Source organism: Zonotrichia albicollis, chromosome 2, assembly GCF_047830755.1.
Source record: "Zonotrichia albicollis isolate bZonAlb1 chromosome 2, bZonAlb1.hap1, whole genome shotgun sequence".
NCBI lineage: Eukaryota > Metazoa > Chordata > Aves > Passeriformes > Passerellidae > Zonotrichia > Zonotrichia albicollis.
Genome location: NC_133820.1, coordinates 103,413,477 through 103,424,771, shown reverse-complemented (window position 1 = coordinate 103,424,771; position 11,295 = coordinate 103,413,477). Strand labels below are relative to the sequence as shown.

At 41.3% G+C, this 11,295-nt stretch overlaps 1 protein-coding gene across 2 annotated transcripts in view; it reads right to left on the bottom strand.

The window, feature by feature from the left end:
* Nucleotides 1-1,239: 1,239 nt before the first annotated feature.
* Nucleotides 1,240-11,295, bottom strand: part of RASA3 (RAS p21 protein activator 3) — a 131,743-nt gene continuing 121,687 nt past the window's right edge. For both annotated transcript variants that reach the window (XM_074535908.1, XM_005487990.4), the window contains 6 exons: nucleotides 11,069-11,175; nucleotides 10,052-10,134; nucleotides 6,425-6,636; nucleotides 5,574-5,677; nucleotides 3,660-3,843; nucleotides 1,240-3,079 (listed from right to left, as the gene is read on the bottom strand). In XM_074535908.1, the coding sequence (XP_074392009.1) occupies nucleotides 3,004-3,079; nucleotides 3,660-3,843; nucleotides 5,574-5,677; nucleotides 6,425-6,636; nucleotides 10,052-10,134; nucleotides 11,069-11,175 (766 nt within the window). In that variant the 3' untranslated portion in view covers nucleotides 1,240-3,003. The remainder of the gene's footprint in view (nucleotides 3,080-3,659; nucleotides 3,844-5,573; nucleotides 5,678-6,424; nucleotides 6,637-10,051; nucleotides 10,135-11,068; nucleotides 11,176-11,295) is intronic.

Genomic DNA, 11,295 nt, shown 5'->3' with positions numbered 1-11,295 from the left:
CCAGCCAGCTGCTTTCCATCCTGGGGGGCATTGCCCAGCCTCCCTGGAACACTCCCCAGGAGAACCAGTGTGTGCAGCTTGTCCCACACCTCAGAGCCAAGTTCTGTGCTCATGAGTGTCCTGAGAGGAATGTAAGCTCCAGGAGTAGGAACAGCAGAGACCTCAGCAAGTACAAGGCTTTGCCACAGGACAAGGGTGGTGGTTCCATGGGTCTGTGAGCCAATCCATAGGCATGCAGGGTGCTGTGGGCTCAGCTCATTCCTCCTGTGTCCTGGTCCAGGGCAAATCTGGAGAGAACCCCCAAAGAGCTTCTCTAGGAAAGCAGATTCAATCGGCCCCGCCCCCCAACCATTCCAGGAGAAAATACCTCCTTGGAGAAAAGTGGAAAAAATGTTTATTAAACAATAAAACCTAAACAATATTAATCAATAAAACTCCTTGTTGCTCCAAAAGAGATGACAAAGTGAGAAAGTCCCTGCCCGGGTTGCAGCTCAGCTCACTCAGTCTCTGATCAGTCCCTCGGTGCTGGAAATGCCGCGGCCCAGGCCCGGCCCGGTGGGCCACAGCTGCAGCTGCTGGTGCCCTGCTGGGTGTTCAATCCAGAGCAGGATTGAACAGATCCAAAGAAAAGGGGAAAAAACCCCACAGTCCAGGGAACTTCTTTGCCTCAGCTAGCTAAAACTAACTAAAAGCAAAGGAGGGCTCTGTCCTGCTGTCTGTCCATCCGCAGACAACAACAGTCCAGGAGCAGGAATGAGGAGGAGTGAGTGCAGTGTCTGAAAACAAACTGCACGCTTCTTCTCTCCCTCCTTCACTCTCTGGAACAAGTCTTAAAGGTGTAAACTTATTATTCAGCATAAACAGAACAAGACAATTGGGGATAAAAGCATCATATAGTCAACATAGGACACCTTGTCCTTTCAACATGGCCTCAGCTCAGTTACTGTGCAGTAACACAAGGAACCAGTTCAAGATGCTGACCTATCTGAGCAAGCTTTCTTTGCTAAGGTAGCTCATGGCTGGCTCAGATGCCCAGTCTGCCTCACTGCAGAGTCCCATGGGTGCAATGCTGACAAGAAAAGGGGTGGGTGGGGATGGGACGAGGAGCAAGGATGGGACTTGGCAGGTTTCACTCATAAGGATCTCCATCCATGGCCCCCACTCTCAGCAGATGATGTGCCAAGAGGCATGCTGGGGGCCACTGTGAATTTAAAAAGACTCCAAACATGGACACAGATCTCAGAAATAAACCATTTTTTTTAATTGGCAAGTAGAACACACATTACAGGTCATTAGTATTTTATAAACAATATTAAGTTACAAATACATGTTAAAAATTGCAGTTCATGGCAGCTAAAAGCTTGGAGTCCTAAATGCATCTTTGCAATGCTTCATTACTTCCTTTTCCCCAGTCTGCTGGGTGAAGATGAATAAAAGATCATCTATCATCTACTAGAAGGTGGTCTACTATATATTCAAACAAAACCAAAACTTAATTCCTAAGAATATCACTAACAGAGGCATTCAAAGTACTTTAGCCATCTTATATCATGTCAGATGCAATGAGGACACAGTTAAGAATTATTCTTTAACACATGAAGCAAAGACAGACATCTTCACATTAAACTGATCCACGCTTTCTGATCAAACTCAGCTTAAAACCTGTACTAGCTTCTACCCCACAGAGGCCTAAAGTCCATCATGCAGGCTTCCAAGCCATCAAAGCTAGATGTTTGTGTATCAGACCCTTACACAGAGAAAAATTATGGTGTACAGCTAAACAGCATACATAAATATGCATTGAATATTTAGAAGATCTTTATTTCTTCTCCATTTGTTGGTATTAGTGAGATACACAGCTCATTCCATTTTTACTATACTCATAGTATTACCAAGTTATCATTATGCATGTTAATATACTAAATATCATTTAACAAGTCTCTTTTAAAAAGTATTTAAAAACATTTTTGGAAAAGTAGAAATCTATTTTCCAGAAAAGCAAGTGGTACTAAGATAGCATGGACTCCAGTGCATAAACATCCTTTCAGAGAAAACCCATCCTGACGACTTTTGTGCCTGGGAATCAGCATGTCTCAGCTGCCAGATTCATTTTCTATTTGTCCTTCTCACTGTGCTGATAAAAGGTCATCAAAATCAGCTTACCTTGCCTTTCAGTTGGCAGACTTTCAAAGATTACCATTCACGGGACTGTGTAAGAGACACGTAGCTCTGACACGAGTTCAACTCTTTCTTACTCATATTTATGAGAGTCAGTTTTATTACACTGCTGAGATTGCATCTTCAAATCCAAAGTCTGCTGAATGTGCCTGGAGAAATGACTTCGTATCTCAAAAATATTAAGAGTACCATTCAGATTTGAATTTCTATTAAAAACTGTGCACAGTTAGCAAAAATTACACCGCTGTAAAAACAAAAGGCCTGCTCCTTGGCCTGCTCAGAATACACGCTGCAATGTAGAGGGATTACACCAGAGGGATTTTTTCTCTGCTTCTTTTCTAAATGCAGGCATTAAAAGTAAAGTGTTACTAAGCTTTTCCTAAGAGAGCACACAGGGGATATGGCATAATATACATTAATCTGGAACAAAAAACAGTAACAAACGACCTTTCTAGAAAATGCTGCATATTAGCAGCATGCTTGGTTTCCAAAACACAAGGAATTGCATGGGAGTTGTCAAGATGAAGTCCACACACCTTGATCATTGAACTGATCACTAGATTCCAAGAAACCAAAGCAAATTTAAAAATACACATGACAACTGCCTAGAAGGCAGGGTTTTATCATCTGTCAATAACCAGATGAATAAAGTGCATAGCAACTATTATAACAGTTTCTTGAAAAGAGAATACATTTACCAAGTCTCAAAGTTTGTAAGCTTGACACTTATCCATACATTTTGCTACATGTGTGGCTTCCCTTTTGTTTTGCTATTTAGCATCACTAATCAACCCTTCAGCACTGTCCTGCGATTTCCTTTGCACTTCATATGGAATGTGCTGAGATCTCTGACTGCTGCCTGATGTATGTCTGGAAGCTCTTGTCACCAATGGGATGTTCTCTAAAAGAAAAGAAAAAAACAGTTTTACACATAGAGCCATCTGTCAGGACATGAAAATGTCAGAACAGAAGGTGGAACACAGAAGAACTTCTTCCCTAAATTTGATTTTCAGAGTTGCAATTGTAATGTTAACACTGCATTTTACTTGAGCTAGAACTGACTGAATTGATCCTCTCTTTTGTCAGCCATATGCAGAAAGCTTTATGTGTACACAAAATACAGTCATGTGGCTGTGTCAATTACTCTTTCCATTTTTAAACCAACACTCCAAGATAAGCTGGTAAACACATCTATCTTCTGCTATTAACTACTGCTCAGCTCACCAGCATGGGCTCAAAATTTAAAACCAGCAGTATAACAAACCCACATTTAGATTTTATGAATGAAACTGCATTAAAAACAAACATTAAAAAATGCACTTCAGTGCTTTAAAATATTGTGATATAAATACTAAGTCACAGTGCTATTCTGTATGTATTTGCAGGACCTTTTTGGACAAAATACAGTGAAACCCAGAGCATAAGCAAGGGAAATACCATCTTCCAGGACTGTTCCTGCTTGTACAACCCATTCCACTTACTGGCTTCCATACTTTGTCTTCTTAAATTTATCCCTCTTATATTGAGCGTGCTCCTGCTCTAAATTTCCAACACCTTCAATAATCAGCTTTAGTGTTTTATATGTCTCCTTAGGGTCATCAATGATGAATGTAGAATACTCTTCCTCTTCAGGTCCATCATACACAGATTTGCTCCCACAGGCCTCTGGAGAAAAAAAAAATGAAGTATAGGAATAGATATGAGGCAAGAGGGAAAAAAGCAAGACAAGCAGACTAAAAATATTCAGTCTGGGCTTCATATAGTTTCTTGATTTGCTTCTGTAGGGCCACCACACAAGTGTGGCTGACATCAACAGCAGAAGTTTTGCTGGGCTGTTGGGAGGCACAGAGGGTGTCCCATGCTTGTTCCCTCCTCCTCATCTTGTACAGAAAGGGCAGCAAGCCTGGCAGCTGCTCCTGGCTTGTTGAGAAGCTGTCCTTTGCTGCACAGGCAAGGCTTTAATCTCAATTGCCACTATCTGCACCCCATGCACACATTTGGAAACTCACACAGGCCTGCCTCTGCCACTGTGCTGCCTGCTTGATCTGCACAAAGTCAAGTATTCACTTGTGGGGACAAGTTCCACCCCCAGGTAGCAACTACAGGCTGAATTTGAAATCATTACAGGCTGAAGTAGTCGTGTTTTACCACATTACCCCTAAAAGATTCATACAATAAGCATAAGCAGAATATGCCATAACTACTGCCTGGCTGCCTGCTTTATGACATATCCAAAGGGGCAAGTTATCCTTCTATTCCTTCTGATCTTAGCAGGGAGCCTTCCTAAGAGATCTGGACATTGACTACACATGAACATCCACAACATAGTTCGTATGGGATCTACTCCAGCACTGTAGTGGGGACAAAAGGGGAAACAGTATTTTACTTGTCTTTCCTTCTAGCTTTACTGCCCAGTCTCAGCTTTCAAATTCCCTTCCCCTTGCTGCACTGTCTGTGCCAGAGCTGCGTCCTTTTCCCCAGCACTGACACTCGATGCTGGCTCTGGCAGCGACGATTCGGAACGGGGAAAGCTGGGCACCAGTTCAGACAGCTCAGAAGTGGTGAGGATCTTGAGTTTGCAATTGCACAGCAGCCAGGAACAGATTAAAGTGCTTTCCAGTCTGTGTGTTTGACACCACTGGCTTATCTCATATTATAAAATAAAGTTCTATTTAAGGATCAGTGCCACAGTGAAGGCTTCCCCGCCACTCCCTGTGCTAAACTGAGATTTCAAGTCTGGCACTGTGTACACCGGATACTTCTCTTGGCATGCCTACTAGTACCAACTTCCTCTGCTGTCTCTTCTTTCTTTTATCCTTTCCATCACATCTCTGCTTCCCTCAGCTCCTGAAAGCTTCCCAGCCAAAACTCCACTTTTTAACATTTCACAGGCATCCACAGGTCATCCTCGATGGGTAATTCTGACAGAGCCTTTCCAAAGAAACCATTTGTATCCAGCCTGTTCTTAGGCTCTGAATCAGGGAATGTGCGTGTACATGACTTCTGGTAACACAAAACCATATTCCACTGAAACCTCAACTTTGCTGGTGCAAGCTCTTGTCAGGATCAGTAAACCTCTGGTTCAGTGCTGGCTCTGATTTGTCAATTCAGAGCCTCCAAGCAACGCCCTGTGCCTATGCTATTTTAGGATGATGTGGTTAAGACCGTATTTCAAACAACTGTTCGTACGCAAAGAACTTTTTACAGACCATGAGACTGCACCAAAAATAATACACACAACTGCCTCAAGACTGCAGAAGGGGAAACAAGTGGAATAAAGGCCACTGTGTTCTAGGATGTGATTTGCAAGGCTGGTTGAGCCAGAACATCCAACTTCTCGCAAGCATTTTTGCCTTGGTAAGTGAATTGGAGATGTAATGATCTTTAATCCTCACCTTGCATTTTTTCCAATTTTGGCATATACAGGTTGAAAAGAGAGTAGATGCGCTCAGTTTCTCGATCTCCATCTATATCCAGTTGTATATTTGCTGGCAGGCCTCTGTAAGGCATCAGGAAGAGAGGTAAAAGTTATATACTAAACCGTGCATTATGGCACATAAGGCACTTAAGAAGGAAAACAAAGTAAAAGTGAGTTCTCATGAAAGACAACAGATTATGTGTAACAGAGCTCAAAACCTTCCATTTTTTCCCCAAAAGAAGAAAAGTTCAAACTTATTTAAGCCTCTATTTATCCAGCATCTTTTCACTGACTTGAAAGAGAAGACTGTATCAGTATCCAGCCATTATGGTGAATTAGACAGCTACAACCAGATGGAGGAGCCAAAGTACTGAACTTCCAACTACCCAGATCTTATCTCTTATTCTATCACTACAGTCTTGTGACTTCTCTCAGTTTAGATGAAAATTGCTTCCTACAAACCAGACAGTACATCTTTGTTTAAGACAGAGTATGAGCAGCACTCTGAAAAGATCAATGTAGAATTAAATTTATCAGTAGATAGGAATTTACAGGAATTTACAAACAGGATATTGAAGGGATTTTGGACATTTTTATTAATGACAGATAATCAAAACCAAAGTATTTTTAATCCCACAGTCACCTCCTATCACCATCCCTAACTCTTAGAAGTCAACATTTCGATCCAGACATGCAGAATCAGGAATACCAACAGATGGCCTTTGAACACCTGTACACCTGGCAAATCTTGGTTAGCTGTGCCCTTGCAAGTCACCCTGCAGAGACACACATACCCATGGCAGTAGCCATGGCACATGAAACCCTTACCCTGTGCAGGGTGTGCAGCCAGGGGTGTTGTCTGCAGTAGCTTTACAGCACAGCCAGTGGCCATTGAGATAGGCTGAGGGATGGTAGACTGTCAGGCGCTTCTTGTTGCACTGGCTAACTTTGGTGAGGATATCAATCCAGTCCTTGGCCTCCACACAATTATTTGCTTGGATATACAGGACTCTCCTTTCAGGCTGGATCACCTGGAACATCTGCAAATAAACCACAGAATAAAGCACTAGAATGAGTCAGTGAACCTAGGACTAGAATCAGAGTGAAGATTTATTGCAGGAAAAACACAGCACAATAAAAGAACGGTCCAATAAATACATTTCAACACAAATACAACCAAGCAGCAAATGTGCCCTTAAAAGAACAAGACCTTTCACCTGGTACAAGGAATAAGGTACCATTCCTGTAGGAGATGATTTACAAATAGCTATTATCAACTTGCTGCTTGGGTCTCAACAAGACTTGTTGTCAGCCTCAGGGAAGCAATTTTAGTAATGCTGCAACTCCAAGTTTTGGAAGGCTGACAGAGGAACCCAGTGCTGGCCTGAAAGGAAACACTCATCAGAAGGAGGCAGAAAAGAGAAAAATGAGAGTCTGGATCCAGCCTTAGCGACAGCTTTGCCTTAGTACTGCCAATTCTCTAGTCCTTCTAGTACCTGTTTCAGCATGACCATTGCCTTTTAGTAACTTCCATGCTTCTGCACCCAACTGTAGCTGCTATTAGAAGATCACAGAAATACTGTTTCTCTTTGATTGACATCAGGTGGTTTAAATAATGACATGTTAATTCTGTTACAGCTTGACCACGGAAAATCTTAACTACAGCTCTCCTGCCTGTTCAAAACAGCTTGCAATCTAGAAGGGGATTTACTTTCCTCTTCTTGAAGAAGGAAGATTTTGATGCACAGCCTTATTGCTTGATTACACTGATCTCACACTGAAGATTACTAAGCTCAAGTTAGTGATCCTGGCTGCAAATTTTGGAAAGGTAAATTTCCTTAATTTCCTCTAGCTTGTGCAAATACTTAGTTTTAATGCATTTTCTTCTTTCTTTCAGGTATGCCTAAATTATCTTTCTCCCCTTTACTTCTTCACTTGATTATTCAAATCATAAGACATTACATTGCCATATGGAATACAATTTTATAAACAGCTGGTTTCATTGTGCTGTTTTAAAAAGAAAACCAGAGAGGTGCACACACACACAAAGAAAAAAAAACCCACAACAAAAACCATACAAACAAACCAAACAATAAGAACAAACCAGACTCAACAAAATTGAAATTTGCCTTTGTTTGTTACATAGACCTGAAATACTGGCTTGAATTCTGCACCTAGCTGGTTGGGAGAATGTGGCAGACTGGTACCAAGCACAGTCCTTTCTTCCTTTGTGATACTTTCAAATGTGCATCATGCCAAATAGCAAAGGGCAAACTCAAACAATCATTTCCCTGGATTTAGCAGGGAAGCACTACTGGTATCAGACAACTGGTCCGATATTGGTCCCTAATGGCATCAGACCATGATTAGAAAGGCACAATGCATCATGGCAGTGTAGGAGCTGCTTGGTGTGATCAGTCCAACAGTGCCAACTACACACCAGAGTCCTTTCAATAAAACTCTTCAGGGCATAACTGGCAATTTGAGTTTGGGATGGAAGAAAGAAAAAGGAAGACAGGAGCATGCAGTTCAACTTTCTATTAACATAGAGCTACAAGGAAAAGAATTTTAATGTCCTGCTGGGCTAAATGGAGCCTCCTCCACTGCAACAAGGAACAGATTTAAGGAATATGGCCTTGTGTAAGGGGATACCAACCAAAGGGATCCAACATATGGCAACAGTTACTGAGGAGCCCACAACTAAGCCAAGAATTTCAAGTGGCTGCAAGACCTTTACACTACCAAAACCACCAGTTGTCTCTCAAACAACACAGAAGACCCAAAGAGTACTTAAAGCCACCCTCACATTCCCTAGACTGTGCTTAAGAACAACGAAGGCTACTGGCCTTACTGCCAGACAGGCAGGTTTAACATGAGAGACAAAGACACACTTGGTGCAATTCAGAGCACAGATACACTGAGAGTATTTATACAAAATGTGAATTTTTATCACACAGGCACCCAAAAGGGAATATCCATTGCAAATACATCTGCTGTGGTGTTCTGAGAATTCTGATCTTGCTGCAGTAATCTATTTATGTATGGCAAGAAAAATAGGAATATATTAGTACAAGAAGGTGGTAACATTATTTTCTACTGTTAATGGAAAGACTGAATCTTATTTTCTGGAATGGATATAGTCACCTTGATTTCCCAGGTAATACTGAATTTAAGCAACTAAAATAGCACAAGGTTTTTGATGTTAACAATAAAGGTATATTTTTCCAATAATAAATCTTTACAATGCAGACATATCTTGGATGCTCAGTGTAGCTCAGTACACTCAGCATAAGTTACAGAATCATAGCCCACTCCTCTCTACAAACAGTGAGTTTTATCTCAACTGTGTGGCTGCTTTCAGTTCAAACAAGTTAGTTTGCAAAGTGCAGTTCATCACATGCTATAGCTGCCTTCTGATAGCCTAAATTATTTTGCAGCTTGGTTGGTTTTTGCCTGTGTAGTAGAGTTATAAACACCAGAGCAAACTACAGTACAACTGAGATGGGTTCTAGAAGCAGGTGGAACAGAAACTTACTCCACATTTTAGCAGAGAGATGTTACCAAAATCATACCTAAACCTGGGAAATACTGAAGAGCCTAGAATTGTATTTCACTTTTAACAAAGAGCTGTTTGAGGAACCTAATATCTAGGGCAGGATTGAGCACTGCCCTGCATGGTGCTCACAAGCAGTGTAGATGGCAGGAAGGACTTAAAGGCAGAAAAAGATAAAAGTCACAACCGTTTATATGTGTAAGTAAGTCTGTGGTAGGTGCATGTTTGGAACTGGGAAAAAACCCCTGAGCTCTTTTTTTGTTTAAATACAATTTTTTAAGGCCTGGACTCAGCCTTACAGGCAAAGGTGTATGAAAAAGGCTCCCAACATCACCCAAACTGATCAAGTCTGTTCTTACACAATCCAGAAGTTGGCAGTGGTGTTCCATGCATGAGCAATACAGCTGTATTTTATTCCCTAATGTGGTAACCAAAATGGTAAACCATACCAGCACAGCACAGATGTTTTGGTACATAACCTAACCCAAATTAAATATAAATATACAAATCCATGAACCGAAAAAGAAACCTAATAGCTAATAAAGAAGTAGTGATCCTTCACAGTTACAAGCAGCAAGTTCCTGCTCACCAGAGAGGCCTGGCAGAAAGGGCAGGGGCTTGATCATCTTACCTGTGTGTGACCTTACAGAGCTGGCAGCTGACCAGCAGCGCTCAGTACTGAGTGTGCTGCAGATCATGAAACCCAGAGACTGCTGACTGGGCTGTTAAGAATCTGAATGGGCTGTACTTTTGGAAACTCCTGCTACTATATACAGAACAAGCAGCTGCGGTTGTACATCTTTCAAGAGAAACCCAATCCAGGTTACAGAAGGGAAAAAGGCGATTAGGCTGCTGGATCTGGAGCAGCCTAACAAATACATTAATGAAGATGACCTACTTACATTTTTCATTTTAAAGGATTCCTCCTCTAGTCTTTCCACTGCCAGAATGTTTTCAATTGGAATGCTACACAGAGGGTGATCACCTGCAGAACACAGACACACAGATAATGAGCCACTTACTCACAACTCATCTTCACCTTTTGCCCTTTTTCCAAGGGCTAATTCAGTTTCTTTGAAGATCATTTTGACTGCATAAGAAAAGAGGGAAAATCTTTCACTCAGCAGGGATTTGCTAGCATGGTCCTTAAGTATTATCTTAAGCACATTTCTCTTTTCAACTGCACTACCTTATGCTAGCAAACCTCTTAGAAACGATTACTGCAGCAGGACACGGTATATTTACTGCAAAGGTGACAATGAAATAAATCATTCCTGTCAGCTGAACTGAACTAGTGGTGATGCAAGATCTCAAAGCTGAGTGTGAAATAATGACCGGCATAATCTGAACACACTTCCTTATCTTTCTTCTTCCCTATGTACTTACATGATGGAAGGAAGTGGTATTTGTTGTGTACCACTGAACAGACAATTTGCAAAAAAGTAAAATCCTTGCTATTAGGCAACATTAAGTGAACACATGTTTTTGAAGTTCAAAGATTGCAGGTGAATTCCTGTCTACTGTATCCAGTTGTGCCAACACTATACAGAATTTATGAGCATGTGCTGAGATGCATCTGAGAATGTCCAAGACAAACCCAAATTCCAGCCTGAGGTTTGTAGGTTTTGTATCCTAGGACAATCTAGGTAACTGTGAAACCAACAGATGATGTTACTGACTGATATTAGACAAACATTATCAATTACTTTGCTAACTTACAGGGTATTGTGCTATCCAAGAAGCTTCTCTAACTGGCAATACAGACACTGAAAAAGAGCAAGAACATACAGGCTGACAGACATGCCTGCACTGTGTCTTCTACAGTTTCACATCTGGATCTCAGTCTTCTACTCCTACACAATCCTTCTGTTTAATCTTTGCTTCAATGTACCAAAACAAGACTGGCAAACCTTTGTTACCTTTGCTTTTCTGATAGGTAAACTCGTGGTTTGTCAGGCGAAACCATCTCTTCTTGAAGTTTTTCATTCCAAATCGTTTTCTTCCTTGTGCTCTCTTGATCATGAACCTAGCAAACAGGGCACCAATTGTTACAATACATGCTTATGTATGGAGATTTATGTATAAACGCGTATATACACAGATATGTCATAGCACTTGCAAAGCTTTAGGAGGGGACACAGAGTGT